Source organism: Humulus lupulus, chromosome 6 (assembly GCF_963169125.1).
Source record: "Humulus lupulus chromosome 6, drHumLupu1.1, whole genome shotgun sequence".
Lineage (NCBI taxonomy): Eukaryota > Viridiplantae > Streptophyta > Magnoliopsida > Rosales > Cannabaceae > Humulus > Humulus lupulus.
The window spans coordinates 97,991,708-98,011,598 of NC_084798.1; the positions used below are offsets into that span (position 1 = coordinate 97,991,708).

General features: G+C 40.8%; 1 protein-coding gene across 1 annotated transcript; it reads right to left on the minus strand.

The window, feature by feature from the left end:
• Nucleotides 1-18,108: 18,108 nt before the first annotated feature.
• Nucleotides 18,109-18,594, minus strand: LOC133785330 (uncharacterized). The gene has a single exon (XM_062224579.1). The coding sequence runs from the start codon at nucleotides 18,592-18,594 to the stop codon at nucleotides 18,109-18,111; it is 486 nt and encodes a 161-aa protein (XP_062080563.1).
• Between the last annotated feature and the right edge of the window lie 1,297 nt (nucleotides 18,595-19,891).

A 19,891-nucleotide genomic window follows, 5' to 3' on the forward strand; every position in this document is an offset into this window, starting at 1 on the left:
CTCCCCAGCTCGGTTCCTATTAGGAACCGGCTGGGGTGCGTCTCGAATCGGAGATGGGTGCCTTATTGGAGACGGAGGATGTCTTATAGGAGACGGTGGGGGCCTTCCATTGTTGGGCTTGGAAGGTCTAGAATTGGCTCAGACTGGCTTTGGGATATTCCTGACAGGCTCAGAGTTAGTGTTCCGAGCTGCTGAGGGAGCTTGGTTATTCCTCGTTCTCGCAGTTACACTCACCGTGGGATTACTAGCAGTAGTAGTTTGAGTATTCCTCCCAGGGCAGTCGTTGCCGGTGTTTTCCCTAGGCCTTGGTTGATTCTGCTGGCCCCATTGTTCGACCATTCTGGTGGCCGTACTCCTGCAGGGACATCCCCTGGTCCTTCGAGGAGGTGTCTAGGCCGCCCCCTGATCCTCCTCCGAGGTGTATGGGCCTCGACGGCCTGCTGGGACAATTCTTCATTACGCCATGTGGCTTTGGCCAACTGTTGGCGCAGTTGGCGATTCTCTAGCTCCACAATGGGAATGCACCTCTCGGGATTATAATAGAGATCCTCATCAAGCCTGGGGGTTGGAGCAGGTGGCCCCCTAGAGTCGGATGATGCGCTTCCCTCATCCGGGCCCTGATCTGCCATAGGTTGCTTCCCAGGCCTTCGCGGATAGTTCTCAATCTGAGGAGTTTTTTCCTCAAGGATTTGTGGCAATGGTCGTCCACCAGTTCCTATATTTTTCATGGAGGCCATTGATGCTATGCATGAGGTTTTTGATTAAACAATACAATGATTTGCTTAATGCTCTCAATGAAAGCACCAAACTGTTGATGTCATTTTTCGTCGACATAATTACGAAGAGCACTATATTTAAGAAAAATAGAAGAACACAAGAGCTTTTAATGTGGTTCAACAGTTAAAATCTGCCTAGTCCACGAGTTGATATTATTGATCTTGCTACTCTCTCAAAGCTTTTTCAGAAAATAATTTGACAGAGTATTCTTAGTACAATTTCGTGCGGGAATCCAAATGAAATTCCCTAGGCTATTTATAGGATTAATTGACAGAATGTCTTCCCCTTATTTCGGGAATTTACAATCAATTATTAAAATTTCAAATATATATAAATATATACATTAATTACATAATATCCCATGATAATTAGGATATGATATCTGATAACAACAAATCCCTAAGGAATAGGGATTTCCTAACAGCTGCTGTGTGCAAAACACGTGAAACTTAAGCTTGAACCTTTCAACTTGTGCTCGATCGCCAACAATAGATCAGGAATCATGTCAATTTATACAAGTGTTCAGCCAATGCCTGTTATTTTTGAGCTTACGTTTTTCGAGCCTACATTTCGAGGCTCATTTATTCATCCTCGAAATTTGGATATAACAAATTGTATTTCCTACTTTTGTGCTTCGGCATGAGGCCAAGCATCTGAGAAACTGTTGGAGAAGGGTGTTTGGGTGTGGGTCGTACCCTTTCTTCTCTTCCAAGATAGGGAAGCACATTTCAAATTGCGTAGTCAAGGCTAACCAGACTATGAAATGGCTTGCCCTAGTTTCGCGCAACTTCAGTCAAGGCTAATTAGATTACTTAGGGATCGGCTGAGCCATAACTCAGCATCGAGGATGATGTGAACCATGGAGAAATTTCATGAAGTTCGATGTTTCTAGGAACAACTTCAGGGATGGGATATATGGTGTTATGGCGATGTGTTTCATGAGATGAGTGGGGAAGCATAGTGCTTCTGAAAGCCTTTACTTTTCGAAGGCATTTTTCTGGTGAAAAGGCTGTGTAGAAGGGATGGATAAAGATGACCAGGATGTGTGAGTGTTTAGAGGTATGCCTTTTTATAAGTGAGGTTAGTGTGTATGGTGGATGGGTAAGCTTGTTGAAGAAATGGGGTGATAAGGTTATTGAGCAGTGAAATGTCAAAATCAATGCAGAAAGTTGTTGATTTGATCGTGCATTAGTTGTAATCTTTCTCAGAAAAGTACATGATTTGTTGTATAGGAAAGATTTTATTGATTACGTGGCACATATTTTGTGTACCTAGTAAATGACCAACCGAGTAGGTGTGATTCACGCGTGCATCAGTTGTAACAAATTGGTCAAAATTGATATTATCATTTCTCGGTAAGGGAAAGATAAATAAATGTGATCTCGAAATTGTATAAAACATAAATGTCATGAAGAAACGGTCAAATCACGATTATTGTATTAATGAAATTGTATTTGTTACAATTTTGAAAAATGAATAAAAAATAATACTTGCGTAAAGATAAAGCATTCCAAGTCTGCGAAACATCCTTGACAGTATAGACTTCGCGGAGGCAGTATGATCCACGACCCAAGACTTAGGTAATCTCAAATGGGCCTTCCCATTTGGGCTGCATGTTTGTTTGATAGCCAGTTGTGTGTTTCAGAACCTACTCCCCATGTGAGAAGGATATGGGGTGGATTTGCTTATGATAATGACGCTTGGCTGCCTTCTGATAATTGAGTTATTGTATATGGGAAAATTGTCTGTGCTCTTCTGCTAGGTCCAAATTGTATCACAATTGAAGCTGGTTGGGCTCTTCATTAGAAGCGATCTCTGTCCGAAGCATGGGAAGGCCTACTTCAGTTGGTATGATGGCTTCTGTTTCGTACACCATGAGTAAGGGGTCTCACCAGTCGAAGTTCATTTAGTGGTCCTGTATGCCCAAAGGACTTTTGGCAATTCTTCAAGCCATGCACGCTTTTTCTCTTCCAGGTTCTTCTTGATATTGTCAAACACAACTTTGTTAGAAGCTTAAGCTTGTTCATTGCCTTGCGGGTAACTGACAGATGAGAAACTCAACCTAATTTTGATCTGGTTGCACAACTCTTGGACTTTGACATTCTGGAAAGGAGTGCCATTATCCATACCTATCTCCAATGGAAATCCAAATTGGTAAATGATATGCTTCCAAACAAAGTTAATTGTGTCTGAATTATTGACAGTGCAGTAAGCTTCGGCCACTACCCACTTGGTGAAGTAATTAGTGGCCAAAAAGGCATACCACTTCCCCCGGTGGCTTGTGGTAGTTTTCCCAAAACATCCATCCCCCATTTGAAAAATGGCCAAGGTGAGATGACTCAATAAAGTTCTTGTAGAGGACAGTGATTGATAGGGGCAAAACCCGGGCACATGTCGCATTTCTTAGCATATTGTTTGGCTTCGGTTATCATATAAGGCCAAAATAACCCACAGTTAAGGCTATGTGCGCTAGATTGAGTCTGCCTGCATGATTTCCACACATTCCTTCATGGATTTCCTCGAGTAGTTTTTGGGCTTCGGACAGTTGCAGGTACTGCAAGTACGGGCCGGTAAAAGATTTTCTGTAGAGGATTCCATTTCTAATCGAGTATCGGGGAGCCTTTAGTCATAGAAGGTGAGCTTCTCTTTTATCTCCAGGTTTTGTTCCTTTGGCGAGGAAGTTCAGAATCAGATCCATCAAACAAGGCTAGCCGGGCTCTATGTTGCATATTTGCGAATTACTATGGGTTGTCGTCATTGTAGGTTTAGAATGCCATGTGTATTGGCCAGAAGAGGCTCGCTTTTCTAAGAGATCTGATTGTTGATTAAGCTATCTGAGAATCTGCATTACTTTAAACGAAGAGAACTAATTGCCCAGACTGTCGATCTTTTTTAGAAATTGCAATAATTTTGGGGCCTTAGCCTCGTAGTTGCCTTGGACTTGCTCTGTCATTAGCATCGAATCTGCATGATCCCGAATATGCTTTACACCCAAGCTCTTAGCTAACTCCAATCCATATAGTAAAGCCTCGTACTCTGCTTCATTTTTGGTGTCTTGATAGTTAAACTTTGAAGCTTCTTCTAGTTTAAGGCCAGAAGGTGCTTCTAGAACTGTAGCATCCCAAAACTCCTAATAAGGTTTAATACCTTGGTTAGTGTGCCAGGAGGGGAAAATTGGAATTATTTGTGAATTTTTTTATGTTAATTAAATATATATATATGTGTGATTATGTGGATTATGTGAGTTATATTATGATATGTCTACTTATGCATGTTTAGGCGTATTAAATGTGCTTATAGACCCGTTTGGTAGAGAAGGGGCATTTTAGTAATTTTGGCCCATGGAGGGTATACTTGTAATTTTATATGCTATATGCTTGAGACCACATTATTATGTGGATATATTTGAGATATTCGGTATGAGTCGATTCTTTTGAGCAATTTAGCAGAAAAAGTCACAACGAGGATTTATACCCGGCTCGGAGTGAGCCTAGGGGTATTTTTGTAATTTGGAAAAGTACCGGGATTCATTGGTAAATGGATTAATTGAGAGAAATATTTGGGATTAGTGGATTTAATTTGGAGATTAGGGGGGATAATATGAGGTTTAGTGAGAAATAGAAGCTAGTGACGATTTTGCCCTTGGGAATATAGTTTTGAGATTAAGAGGGACCAGGGGTAAATTGGTCAATTGAACAGTTGGCGTAAATTTTTGGCTAAGTCTGGAATCAGCCTCCTTTTACATGTTCAGCTATCTCTCTCTTCCTAGTTTTCTATCAAGGCACCCCCAAGACACCTTAGTGATCAAATCTTGAAGCTTCCTAAGGGTTTTAGTGAAAGATTGGAATGTTTGAGGATATGAGTTACTAAAAAGATCATCTATAAGCTGGAGTTTGAATTTTTGCAGCTGAGGTAAGGATCTTTTAGGATTCTTTGTGTTCTTAATGTTTTGAGGAAAATAGTTGTAGTTTGCTTAATTTTTTGAAATACTTGGTGCTTCCAGGGAGTTAGGGTGGTGTTGATGGTGGTTAGGTACTAGCAAACTCTTCTGAAGCTCGGAATCAAGCTTGAAACTTAGAATTAGACTTGGATTTTTAGAATTTAGGATAAGTTCTTAAAGTTCAAGCTCAATGGTAATTTTGACAAATTTGTGTGTTTTGATTGTCTTAGGAGTATTTGATGCTGTATTGAGGTTATAGGATTAGGTTGTGGTCGTTTGGTTGTGAAAGTTTGGCTGGAAATTGGGTTAGATTTAGATTGGGTGTTTGAAAATGTAGGGGAAAAATGCAGTTCTGGATTTTTCATGGTAGCGTCGCGTTGCTTAGGAAGAGTGTTGTGGCCCACTTGAGTTTCGTTGAGGGCAGGGTTTTCCCTCTGACCGCCATGGCACCGCAGCCCTCTCTGAGGGCGCCGTGATGCTAATGTGGGATTTTTTGATATTAAAAGCTCTCTGTTTGGTGGAGTGCCGCAACTCAAAATGCATGAGTGCTTCTTGGTTTATTTTAGAGCCACGGTGCTGCACGGGTGCACCGCGACGCTAATGCATTTTAGGGTGCGTTTTATTTAGAGTTTTGGGGAGTTATCTTGGGAGGCTTGAGGGATGATTCCGCTATCCCGTTTATTGGAATCAAAGGTTCCGAGAGCCAGGGCCTAGTCTTGGAGCCCATTATCTGAATTAGCCCTGGTTAATGTACCATTGGTGTTGTGACTAGGGTTTCTGCAAGGCTCAGGTGAGAAGGGATCACACTCAGGTCGCTTCGCTAAGTTGCTCAGGACATAAGGTAAGAGAACTGACACTTGCACCATGTGTTGGGCACTTTCCCTATTATCTGAAAACAGTTATGACATTACTTGAGTTGTGAATAATGGTTGTGTGATACTATCTGGTTTGATTCGTTGCATCTGATTGCTATATAATTAATTGTGGGTGATCGACATTGGCCGTATTCGGCAAATTGCATGTGTAATGTAGGTCGAGATGGAGGGGCCACTTAAAGGGTTATGAATCCCTTGGTTCAGCACAGGTTGTATGAATGAATATTTGATTGACATGAATTTTGTTAGGTATTGTCATGCTTATTATTATACGTTTTAAATGTCATGATTGTTTTCTTGCTGGGCCTCGGCTCATGGGTGCCTTATGGTGTAGGTAAGAGTAAAGGGAAGCTTGATCAGCCATGAGTTGGAGAGTTGTAGGTGCGGAGTATACATACTTAGCTTGCTTGGCCGCCGGGATCGAGATATTTTGAGGAACAGTGGTTATTGGCTCGATTTTTCCGCTTAGGTCGGCTTATTCTATAATTTTGTTGTAATTGTATTTTTGATTTAAAACCTTTGGGATCCCTCGTATTTAGTGAAACCTTTTTACTGAAAAGTTTAACTTCATTGACCAAAATTTTTAATACTGAAACTATTGTTTAACCATAATTACACTTTTAAGTCCAAATTATTAGCTTAACAAGTTAAGCACTATTTTTAACACACGGGGTAACGATCCTGGATTAGTAGGGCGTTACAATAACTATCCCTGTGCGTTAAGAGCTCCGTTCGAGCTAAGAACCCAGACCCATTCTGATTCATCAGACCCACATTCGTAAATGGCCTCTGGCTCAAAGGATTGAATTTCAACCAAGAAATCGGCTAAAACCTGGCCTTTCTTTGCCCTCTTTGGTTGGAACTTGACATCGTAAGCCCCCAACTCGATAGCCCACTTAGACAATCATCCAGGTAAGTCAGGTTTACTCTATAGGAAATGCATATTATAGGATCTTTGTTTTTTTTCATGTAATTTACATATTATCAAACAAACATGTAAATTCCTAGAAAATGATCCTATGAAATCGATACAAAACAGAGTAAAGAAAAGAAACTTACATTATGCAGCGGAACTGGAACAACTTCTTCCTTCAATCTCTCTAGCCCTTAATTCATTTCTATAGTAGAGTATTATCAAGAGAATGAACTAGATCAACAACATAGTCTTCCTCACCAAGCCGTTGATCAACTTAGAACTAGTGTAGGCTGGTTCTCAACACATGAGATAGAGATCTAGAAGAGAAGAAGATAGTGAGTGGCCAAAAAGGATTAGACTGTCTAGGTTTTCATTACCCAATGAATCAATTAAGACTCACTTATGAAAACCCTAGATATCATATTCCTTATATAGGCAACTTAATGAGCATTATTTAAATTTAAATTAATTAAAAATAATAAACAAAAAATCAAAGCCTTGGGCTCTCGCAAATAGACTTGAGCCCAATCTCATTTTGAATTTAAATCTCAATTAGGCCTAAATTCTAATTTATTTATTTATTTTTTATTTAATTAATTAAATCCTTATTCAAATTAATTAATTATAATTTGATACTTGATTTAATATTATTTATTTATATTGACACTAATTTATCAATATTAATAAATTTGTCCAAAGATTTTCTTTTATTATCTAAATCTCATATCTCTATAAATTTTTCCAAAATTGACCTAGTCCATTTTAAAAATCCTAATTGATAATTAAATAAATTAATTGAGACATTCTAGATGATTTATTCAAAGGTGATGCGGGGACCATGGATCCATGAAATCAAGCTCCAATAAGTTACCGTGAATTTATTTACGAATAATTTCACTACCTTATTAATTCCTCGTGACTCCACTATAGAATAAGAATTGAACTCTCGAATTCATAGAACGTATTTTCCAAATCATAAATGCGTTATCCATTGTTATAACCATTACAGTCTGTCAATCCTCTATCGATGACTTACTAACGAGCTGGGTGCAAATTACAGTTTTACCCCTCATCGGTATTTTGTCCTTAACCCCCACTAAGTTCCTTATAAATGATATTTTTGTGAACTTAATCACATAAATGAGATCTCAATCATTTAACCTTTTGAACAAAGCAATTAAGGAAATCATCTTTTTCACTTCTCATACAGAATTTATAGATTTCATTTCTACGAATAATACTCCCACTCAACTACACTACTAAATCTCTAAGATGTAAGTATGGGCTAGAGTGTAGGGTAAGCTGGTAACGAACAAGTCAAAATATTTAAATAATATAATTAGCAGAATATTATCACTCAGAATTAAAATTGACTTAACCTATGGTCAACGTTGTGGCATTGATTAGATTCAATAACAACAATACTTATTAATCCATCGATAATCAATAACGATCTTATTCTGATGTAACCAAATACATCTGTTCTTATGTACTTGGTCAATGCATTGTGTTGTCCGTGTTTTTGCCACCTGACATGTGGCGATTAAGAGTAATTAGCGACAAGCCATTAAGTTCTCGGAGGGCGAGCTCCTTCGCGAAGTCTAGTCCGACCTTGCTCTGACGTCTTCCCTCAAGGCGAGATTGTCTCCAAGTGAGACCACATCCCGAACTAGCCTCCAAGTCATGGATGTCTTCGAGTGTGGCCACACCCTGAGTCATGTCCTCGGGGCAAGGATGTCTCTAGGTAAGGTCACGTCCTGAGATGCCATTTTCACTCGACCATTCCCCAAGTCTAGGACTCTGGTCTTCAAACCCAGAATTGATGTCAGGTGTCAGTCACTGCGGGTTTGGGCCTCGAGAGGATCATCTGACAACTTTTAGCGAGCCTGGATTAGTGGTGTTGAGTTTGTACACTCGACGATCGACATTTTCCTCAATGGCGCCTGACATGGGCAAACATGCGCCTCACCCTGACAGTCACAAATATGTTCCCCATAAAGTTGGTGCATGACTTTCTGCAATAGGCCCCATACAATCCGCGTTGGCCATAGTATTTATTTTAGCACAACCTCTTTAATACCCCAGAATGGGGGGATCTGGCATTAATAAGACATGGTTAACATTAATGACCTCAACCTCTATAAATAGGGCTGGGGTATCTCCTTGTGGGGGGCTGGGTATTTTTTAGGGAGAGACTCTATAACTTAGTGGAATGTATATGCTGCTTGAGAACCACCATTGAAGCTTGCTACTACAAGCTTCAAGTTCACTAAATACTAGAGACTCGTGGACTAGGGCTCTTTTACAGCCTGAACCACGTAAAACCCTGTATATTTCCTTGTTTTTTCCTTTAATCTTTTAGATTAAGTTGACATCAAAAAAGACAGTCAACATTTTGGTGCTTTCATTGAGAGCCTAAAGGAAGCTTGGAGAACAGTCATGGTGACCACTCGAAGGAATGTACTAGATGATACCACACATCACATCGCAGCTGAGGGAGGAGAAACCAGTCACATGCCGCTGTAAGACCACCCTGACACGATGTAGGACTACGATGAAAATGTTGAGTACGATGACATGAACGACGAAGACGATGATGAATACTATGAGGAGGAATATCCTCTTCCCATGGATGCAGAGGAGACACCAGAAGTGGTGGTGCTCTGTGACCAGGTAGCCACTCAACAATGGAAGATCAACACCCAAAAGGGTAACATCACCGCCCTTTAGGAGATGGTTAACGCCATGAGGGCTACTCTGGCGGCCCAAGGGCTACGAGTGGACCCCCATGGCGAAGTACCATCTGGACAGGCAGCTGGTATGCCACCTGTGCCCCCAGCTAGAATGCCACCTGTCACTATAGCCGGTGATCCTCCCGAGCTCCCGACTGGGTTGGCATGAGATTCGGCAGCTGGTGTGCCTCCTATTCACCTAGCTGGAGGCTGAACCCCACCTATGCCACATGATTGTGGCAAAGGTAAGGTTGATGATAACTCTACTCCCAAACAAAAGAAGGCTCGTCGGAACCCAAAATATAATCATCCCCCGAGGCCAGCTAGCGTGGGTGAAGGCCCAGGAGCCTGAGGACACCACCATGTTGTCAGCGCCCATGGAGCTCGGGGCATTCTGCCAGGCATGCCAATATGGATCGCACGAGGCTAGGAGGTGGTTTCCCCTAGGGACCTCGTCATCACCACAGGAATAATGGCTGAGGGGCCAGCATGCGAAACTTCCCTGTTGGTAGAGAGCGCGACATCAACATCTCGGTTAACAATGAGAATGTTGAGTCCGACAGGGAGACAGAGGTGGCTTGTCCCGAGGATAATGGTACGTTTCGAGGACAAACTGACCTACGAGACGACCTTAATTATCGTTGGTGCAATAAGACCCACGGGCGTGAACCCGCAAAGAAAGGTCCATTGAACCTCAGTGTAACGCCCTGGATAACCAAGACCGTTACACTGTGTGTTTAAAAAAATCGTGCAAGACTTGCCAATCAAGTCATTTAAATGAAAATGTGATCCTAAAGTCATAAAAAAGTTAGGTTTAGAAGATTTTGGTCATAAACGGATAATTTTCATTAAAACAAATACTTAGTACATGGGATCCCAAAAACAGGGTTTAAAGGACAGATTTACAAAATTTCTAAAAGTTATATACAATTAAGGCCACTATAATGGAAAAATACACATTTTAGGTTATGTCCCTATACAATTCCTCGATCGTGGTGGACGAGCAGCTGACAATGTACACCTCACCCTCAGAGCTCTCCAACTCATGGTTGAGCCATCAAACCCTTGCCTTTACCTGCACCACGTAGCACCCGTGAGCCGAAGCCCAGCAAGAAAACAATAACATCATACATATTCAATAACAAGAATCAAATAATTCATAAGACATTAACCAGATATTCAGCAGGCCATAACAGGCACAAAATCAGTGACAACAAACAAGTAATCATCAGTCTATCATTCATGCATTCAACAAGCCATAAGCATCAGATTAATAACAGTAAACACATTCACAATCAACAGTTTATCACAATCATCATACAAAACTCAGGGTCGACGCCCTTAGGCTGCACCCTCTATTTAACCCAATGAATCCGGCTTGCTTAGGCTGAGCCCAATGTTTAACTCATTGACTCCGGCTCGCTTAGGCTGAGCTCAGTGACTATTTAGCTAACCTCAGCTACCAATGGCCGAGCCACGTCCTGAGCGCAAATATCAGTTCCGACACTCTTAGGCCGTATATTTCATGCTTACATGGCAAATCATAATCATACAACAATTGTATTCAGATATAAGGGACCCTTGTCCCAATCATAGCCACATAAACGGGTGTAGTTTTCTTACCTTGAATTCTGAGTACTTCGGTAAATAAGAACGACCCTCGAGCACAATCCCTTCTGAGCCCTAGCGTACACCTAGTCACAATCCATAAATGGTACTTCGATGAGTTTAAATTCCAAAGAACAATCCCGAGACTAAACTCGCGCTCTCAGGACCTCCTATTCCACCAAACGAAGTGGTGAATCTATCCCCCGAGCCCCCCGAGCAAAAATCCTAAAAAGTACCCAAAAACCAAGTTTTGGAAGCTGAGAAGCGCTACAACACTACCAATTGGGTGCTACAGCGCTAGAGTCAGAGACTCTAGCCCTTGTAACCTAGCGCTGTAGCGCTCCCAACCTAGCGCTACAGCGCTGCAACCAGAAATGCACATTTCTGGGTTTCTCCCTTCGAATCTCCCCGAGCCAAAGCTCCAAAAATCCTCCCCAATCATCAACCAAACTCAAAATTGGGGCCATAAACTACTATAGCTCACTCAAAACAACATACTAACATCAAAGCTTAGCTAAAAACCTCACCAAACATAGAAAATCAAAACTGAGCTTTGAAGCTCAAGAACACTGACTAAAACTAGAAAACTCAAAAAAATTAAGGGCCAAAAATTGTTACCTCAGTTGGATGATTCTGACCGTAGCCTCTGGATGGTCTCTAACAACCACCAATTCTTCCTTATCCTCTAGAAACCACCAAAAATTAAACCTCTTTTCCCTAAAACCCAAACTCAAGCTCAAAAATGGCTGAGTTCTCTCCAATTCCTCAGTTGGATTATTTGGTTTGCTAGCCTTAAATCCACAAGCCTTCCCTTCAGTTTTTCCCAAGCTTGTGTCCCCTTTGTTCACCTTAGTCCTCAAGTTCTCACTTCCTTCTTCAGCTTAAGAACTCAATCACCCAAAGAGAGAGAAAAAAGCAAACCGTGAGAGAGAGATGAGTGAGCTGAGTGAGTGTTTTTAGTTTCTTTCTTTCCTTCAATATTTCTACAGCTTTCTCTTATAATCTAAACAAAATCAGGTTATATCCTTTAATAACCAAAAGACCATTTTTCCCTCCCAAATAAAACTAAGCCTTTACTCAATCTAGGGGTATAATAGTCATTTGTTCCTAATTTTTGCTAATTCCTTGAGTGTTCCTAATATTTACAACTTAAATCCTGTCATCGAATTAATCACCAATTATTTACCCAATGTCTAATAATCCCCAATATATATTCTAAATTCTCGAAAATACCCCCAGGCTCCCTCGAGTCGGGTATTAATCCCCATCGTGACTATTTCGCCAATCTGCTCACTAGGACCGTCTCGAGCCATATACTGCGAATATATCCACATAATAATGTGGTATCAACAATTTATCACATATAATTACATTTATGCCCTCAAAGGGCCAAAATTACAAATATACCCTTACAAGCTAAACAGGGCCCACATGCATATTTAATCACATCCATATAATCATATAATCATGCATTTAATAATTTATTCACATATATACCAATTATGCCCTCCCAACACACTAATCAAGGCCTTTAAGCCTTATTAACAATTTTGGATCGTTACACTCAAGGACAATCTCAATGTCCGGATGAGAGATAACCTGGCACAAAGCGCCAACCAAGATCGTGACCCACTCCCGCAGAGTTAGAGAGCTTGAAGAGGATCATGCTCAGAATGGCCTGACGGCAGGGCCATGACTCCAACTCAGAATATGAAGATGGGGAGTCGTGCGCTCCTCACATAGTGGAAGCCCCTTTACCACAGGGCTTCAAGATGCCTGCCATCATGTCTTATGATGGCAGCACGAATGCCACCGACCACCTCTCAAATTTCAATAGGCTGATTTCGGTGCATCGCGTCTCCGAGGACGCCAACTGTCATGTGTTCCTGATAACGTGAATGGGATCGGCAGATGAATGTTTCAAGAAGCACAGGCTGGGAACCATTCAATCGTGGCACCAACTATCATCCTCCTTCTGGAGACAGTTCATAGCAGCTCGAAAGGTGAGCTTTGAGGTCAATGCTTTGGCCAATATAAAGCAAGGACCCTTTAAGACCCTCAAAGCATATATCAAACACTTAAAATAGGAAGCTGCGAGGACCAAAAGGGTTGACGATGGCCAAAAACTGAAGGCTTTGCAGACTGACATCCATGCGGGGTAGGGCTGGGCATTAATGTCATTAGGTCGACCAAACTGGCCAACCCAACCCACATAATGGGCCGAATAGTCTGAAATTGAGCAGGCCGAAAATGATTGGTCCATTTTTGCTACAGGCTGAACTATAATGGATCGGCCATGACCCAAAGAATTCATAACCCTATTAGCCCAACCCGGCCTGGCCCATCCCATATTAAAAAAAATATTTAATGTTATAAACCTAAAACTTCTACATCATATATATTCATAGTGAAAACTAATATGCCGTTGACTACCTCTGCCTCCCTCCCTCTACTCATTCTCTCTCATTATTTAAATTATTTTCTCTCCAAAGACATAGGCCGTGCATCTACTTTCTCTTCTCTACAACCACTCTCTCATCTACGGTGGCAGCTCCATGCATAAGCGAAGGAAGCTTCAGCGGCGCTGGCAGAGGCAGCTCCATTGGCTCCAGACGAAGGCAGCTCTAGGCGGAGGCGGATGAAGCTTTAGCAGCTCCATCAACTCTAGGTGGCGACGCGGCTCAAGGCAGTCGACAGAGGGTGGAGGGCATGAGATCCAACACAGGCAGAGGTAGGTTGATTGACTTTTGTCTTTTTATTTCATTCATATAATATATATTTTTATATATAATTATAGAATATATATTAGAAAGAAATTAAGTATACTGTATATGTATTAATAAGTTTATATTTTTGGCTGGACCATTTCGTTAGTGTGTATCGATTTTGTTTTGGTTTGCTTTTATGTTTTATTTATTTATTTTTGCTTTTCATTTTAGCTGTTGCTACAACTGTAGCAGGGCAGGCCGAAGAGCACATAAGACATTCAAACAAGTGAATATTTGGATGCTATACACACACATGAGTTCTTGAGGAAGGTAGATAAAATGACTTGTTAATATTTCTCTTTACTTATTGCTTTTTATTTTTAATAAGTTGAGTAAATTTGGATTTTGAATTGTAGGCAATAATCTTAAGGAGAAGGCAGCAATAAAGGAGAAACAAAGTAGAACATCAAGACACCCATTGTCATTGTTAAGTGATGGATTCAAGCTTTTTATTTTGTTTAAATTTTAATTAACTATTTAGTTGCTATAATGGATGACTGTAGTAATTTTAGTACTTGTGTTTGGAATTTGGATAGCTACTAAGAAATGCTTTTCTTTTTTTTCATTTTAGGTTTTAATTTGATATCCCTTATTTATATTGAATTAATTATTTTGATAGATTTTTTAAATGGGTTATAACCCAACCCAACCCAACCCAACCCATAATATAATTAATAGGGTTGGGTTACATATTAAAACTATTTTAAATGGGTTAGAATTTTCTAGGCGGATGTAATTGGGTTGGCTCATTCAAACACCATCAACTTGGCCAACCCAACCCATGCCCATCCCTAATGTGGGGTCCCTGTTGTGGGATGAACTCCAGCGGAGAGGGTGCCTAGATTGGAGCGTTTGGGATGACTTCCAATAGAGAGGGTGTCGACGGCTCAATGACTTCATATATTAGTTGGGAGGATGCCCAGATTGGAGCGTTGGGGGGGGGGGGGCACGCCACCTTTCTTGCTTCAACAACGCTTGGCCCCATCATTTCGAGGACCCAATATCAACCTTACGCTTGTGTCCAATAAAGTTTGAGGGGAGTCCACTCCAGTTCGAGCATCTTGCCAGTTGGCTTTAGTGCCATGCCAACCATTAGTTTAAGTGCGGTTTCGATGGGATGTGTTGTGGGGCCCATTGGGTACAGTGCTTTTCAGTCTGCATTTAGTGCTTGAGTTTTCGCTTTGTCCTAGTCTGCTGCACCCAGTTCGACCCCCAGCAACAGTAGACGTGAGGGCAAGGGTAAGGGCAGAAAGCCTAAGGGAAATGGGGCCGCGTAGGCTGAACATGGAACTACCCCTGGTGAGAAGTATGTCTCACAGTACTTCTAGTACACTGACTTAGTGGACTTCCATGAGAGCATATTTTTGGCCACGGAACAACATGTCCATTATCGAAAGCCACAACCCATCCGAAGGGATAGGGAGAGGCAAGATCTCAACAAGTAATGTCATTTTTATAACAACATAGGGCACCACACCAATGAGTGCCGCCAGCTCAAAGATAAGATTGAGAACCTCATCAAGTTGGGGCACCTCCACCAATATGCTCGAAGCAGGCCTCACCAAGCTCCGACCCCAACAATGGTAATACATGCGCAACCCGCTACTCCACTATCTCCAAGCCCGATCCCCATAGCTTCGCCACAACCGATAGCAAATAGGCCCCCTCCGGTGAAGACAGAGTAAGGACTATCTCGGAAGGACCCCACTTGGGGTGGGGGGAACTTTTAAGGGCTCACAGAATAGGTACGCACGAGCCTTAAACCATGATGATGAGGTGTTAGCCTTAGATCATTTGCCAGCCTAGATGTCGCAGATGACTGACCAAGTTATCACATTATCCGAGGACGATGCTTAGAGAGTTCACTTTCCGCACCACGATCCTTTAGTGATCGAGAGCTAGGTATCCAATAAGATGGTGGCTAGGATCCTATTGGACAATGGGAGTTTAGCGAACCTCCTGTTCAAGTCCACTTATGAGAAGATCGGGTTGATCGCAAGCGACTTGACCCCATGCACCTCGACTCTTTACAGATTCTTGGGAGAGGGTCTCATACCAATGGGCCAAATTAAGCTACCCATGACACTGGGAGATGAGCCTTGCTAGGCCTTCAAATATTTCACTTTCATGGTGGTTGATTGTCCCTATGCGTATAACGCCATATTAGGGCATCCGACCTTGGTGAAGTTTGGTGCCGTCAACTCCATTCGGCATCTGTGAATGAAATTTTCCGCGGACTGGGGAATTGGTACGGTCTGAGGTGACCAAAAGGAGGCAAAGCAATGCTACAACATTTCCCTCAGACAACCAGTCGAGGAGGTGGTCCGAGGACAGTGTCTTCCCGAGGACGCATAACTGCATGAGGTGTTGGTTGAGGAGGCCAATGAGTTGGACCAGTGGGTTTAGGAGCGAGGGTGGTCAAACCAATGGAGGAAGTCAATGAGTTAGCTCTCGACGTGGCCACTCCCAATAGGAGAACTAAGATTGGGAAAAATCTAGAGGAAAAAGTCTGAAACTCGCTCCTAGCCTTCCTCTGGGAAAACCAGGATGTCTTCGCCTGGTCTCACTTCGACAAGACAGTTTGTAACACCCCAATTTCTTGAAGCATTAACTTGACAATTACCATAATTAAAGTTTAAAATAAAAATGCTCTTTTATTTATAAAAGTAGTTCATAAACACCAATTAAAAAAAATAAACTCCAATCCATAAACCAAAGAAACTTTCTAAAATAAATACTTAATAAATTTCCAATGTAGGCCCGAACCCCTATGACCATTAAATCCTTGACATGTATGCCCTCGGTCAAAGCTCTCCCACTAATTGCGTTACAACCACTTTTTTGCCTTTACCTGCAGCATAGAGTTCCCATGAGCCAAAGCCCAGCAAGAAGAGCTGTGTAGGACACAACCCCATAACTTTAACTGGAAATTTATGTCAATAAAACTAACAATAATATAACATAAATCATAACTCATGAAAAGACGTAGTCACATTAGAGTTGGACAAGTATCGTATAACATAAGCATGCAATTTTTAACATATCATAAGCATGCATTTTCGTAGCGTAGACATGCATTTTAAACGTAAGCATGCCAAACAGTTATCACATACACATACACAACACATAACCATAATTTCATATAAGCTCATTAAACATAAACATTCATTAGCACAAATCATGCATTAACATAAACATATCACATAAAATAATTTCTACCATAGAGTACGTCAAGCGTACACCCTGCGTGTAGGTGTCCACTCTTCTTACCTGAATTTTAGTAATTCATTTGATAAACAACCCATGTGTGATTCTGTTCAAGCGTCTCTAGCGAAACCTAAACAAAACCGATCAAAATCGATTAATACCAATATTAGTTCATGATTCTGACTCCAAAGTAATAACATCTAAACTTGTCTTAGGTTCTAGGACTGTAGATATTTTCACAAGATTTCCAACCATATAAAGAATGTCCAAATCCGACATCGGGGTCAAAAGTTATGGTCAAAATACGAAACCCAAAAATTATAATAGAAAAATGTATTTGAGCCGCGGCGCTCCGAAGTCAGAGAGCAAATTTTAGCCTAAAAGAGACGCATTTGTGCTGCGGTGCTCATCCACTTGAGCTGCAACGCTACTGCGAAAAAACCCAGAAATCTCAGCGATTTTTCAACCATTTCGACCCCAAACATCCCAAAATACGAGGGGACTCAAAACCTTACCCCAAAACAGCTATCCTAACATGTTTCTAACCCTTAAAACCTAGATATTTACATCTCTAAACTTATATTAAACATCCGTCAATCTAGAAACAATAAAGCAGCCTTAGATCTTCAAAAACTCAGATTGACAAAACCTTAAATAGTAAAGGTTTGAACACTTACAGATGAAAATCCAACCACCAAAACCTTACATCCTTGACATCTATGGAATCTCCTATCCTTTCAATAACCCAGACTGTTGATATCCTTCAACCTCAAGTCTTCACAAACTCAGATCAAGAACGAGAGATTGTTCTTGGTATGCTCCCCTTTAGCTTATCGTAAAACTAATGTCTGAATAAAAATACGACATCTGAACCTTTTTCACTTTTTACCTAATTAATCTCACTTAATTCATGTGAAAACCAAATGTCCTTTCTATCCCCAGCCTCAAATTTATTCTTAATAATCACTTAAGACCCTTATTGTAATTTCCATCCAAAACTAATAGCTTCAACTTTTAATTATTACACTTTCTATCATATAACTAATAATTCTACTTGAACCCCAAATATACAACTTCTATTACACCTTGGCCGCTAACACTTGAAGAAACTAACGTGTGAGTGGATTTCTTAACAGAACACATAAATGAACATACATCATAAATCATGCATATCATTATTCATATAATTAAACACAGAATGTCATACAATTTACCATAATACCCTTACTAGTAAAAGCGGATATTACAACTGTCCCCTCCTAAAAAGAAATTTCGTCATCGAAATTTACCTGAACAATTCTGGGTATTGTTCCCTCATATCGGTTTCCAAGTCCCACGTTGCGTCTTGGGTAGAACCGTTTTTCCAAAGAACCTTGACTAACCTGATCGTCTTATTTCTTAATGCTTTTTCCTTCTTATCAAGAATCTTTACTGGCTTTTCTTCATATGATAGGTCTGGTTGCATATCTAATGCCTCATAACTAAGAATGTAAGACGGGTCTAAAACATACTTGCGTAACATGGACACATGAAAAATGTTGTGCACTCCTGAAAAAGCTAAAGGCATGGATAACCTATAAGAAACTTCCCCAATTCTCTCTAAAATTTCAAATGGTCCAACAAATCGAGGACTTAACATTCCTTTCTTGCCAAATCTCTTAATTCCTTTCATAGGCAAAACACCTAGAAATACATGATGTCCTACTTGGAACTCAATGTGCCTGCGCTTAGGATCAACATAACTCTTTTGTCGATCCCGTGAGGCGATCATGTACTCTTATTTTGGCAATAGCTTCATTTTTTTCTCGTACTATCTCCTGGCCAAAATACGTACTTTTGCCAGTCTCATCCCAATGAATTGGAAATCTACATTTTCTTCCGTAGAGCATCTAGTACGGTGCTACTCCAATAGTCGCCTAATAACTATTATTGTACGAGAACTCTATTAATGGCAGGTACTTGCTCCATGATCCACCAAAATAACACGCATGCCCTAAGCATGTCTTCCAGAATCTGTAATGTTCTTTCTGTCTAGCCATTCGTTTGGGGGTGGAACGCTGTACTGAATTTCAACTTAGTACCAATCACTTTCTGTAATCCTTCCCAGAACTTACACGTGAATTTTGGGTCTATGTTCAAAACGAATGACCTTGGTACACCATGAAGTCTCACAATCTCTTGCACATAAAGCTCTGCATATTGTTCTGTTGTAAATATTGTTCTGACAGGTACAAAGTGTGCCGACTTCATGAACCAATCAACGATTATCCAAACTGAATCATGTTGCTTTGTGGTTTTAGGTAACCCCACCATAAAGCCTATTTTCCCACTTCCATTATGGAATGTTTAACGGTTGTAACAAACCAGACAGTCTTTGGTGCTCTGCTTTAACTTGCTGGCACATGAGGCGCCTTGTGACATATTCAACTACGTCCTTCTTCATCCCAGGCCACTAATGTAACATTTTCAAGTCTTGATACATTTTCATAGTCACTGGGTGTAAAAAATATGGAGTAGTGTGTGCCTCATCAAGAATCTCCTTTTTATCTTCTAGATCATCTGACACACATATTCATTCCTTATATCTCACTATTCCACATTTGCTGAGAGTAAAATATTTGCTACTCCCATCTTGGATTCCTTCTTTATACTTTTGTATTTGCGGATCTTTATCATGCCCTTCCGTAATTCTGTCCAACAAAGTTGAATGCAAAGTCAAATTTTCTAAACCCCCTAAGATAAACTCTATACCTGCTCGTTCTACTTCCTTCAACAACTTGGCATGTATATTTCTTATAGCCACTACTTGCCCTTGGCTTCTACGATTTAGGGCATCGGCTACCATATTCACCTTTCCCGGATGATACAATATTTCACAATCATAGTCCTTGACTAGTTCTAACCATTGCCGTTGCCTCATGTTTAACTCCTTTTGAGTAAAGAAGTATTTCAGGCTTTTATGATCTATATAAATTTCACATTTCTCCCCATAAAGATAGTGCCGCCATATCTTCAGTGCGAACACTACTGCTGCCAGTTCCAAGTCATGTGTCGGATATCGTTGTTCA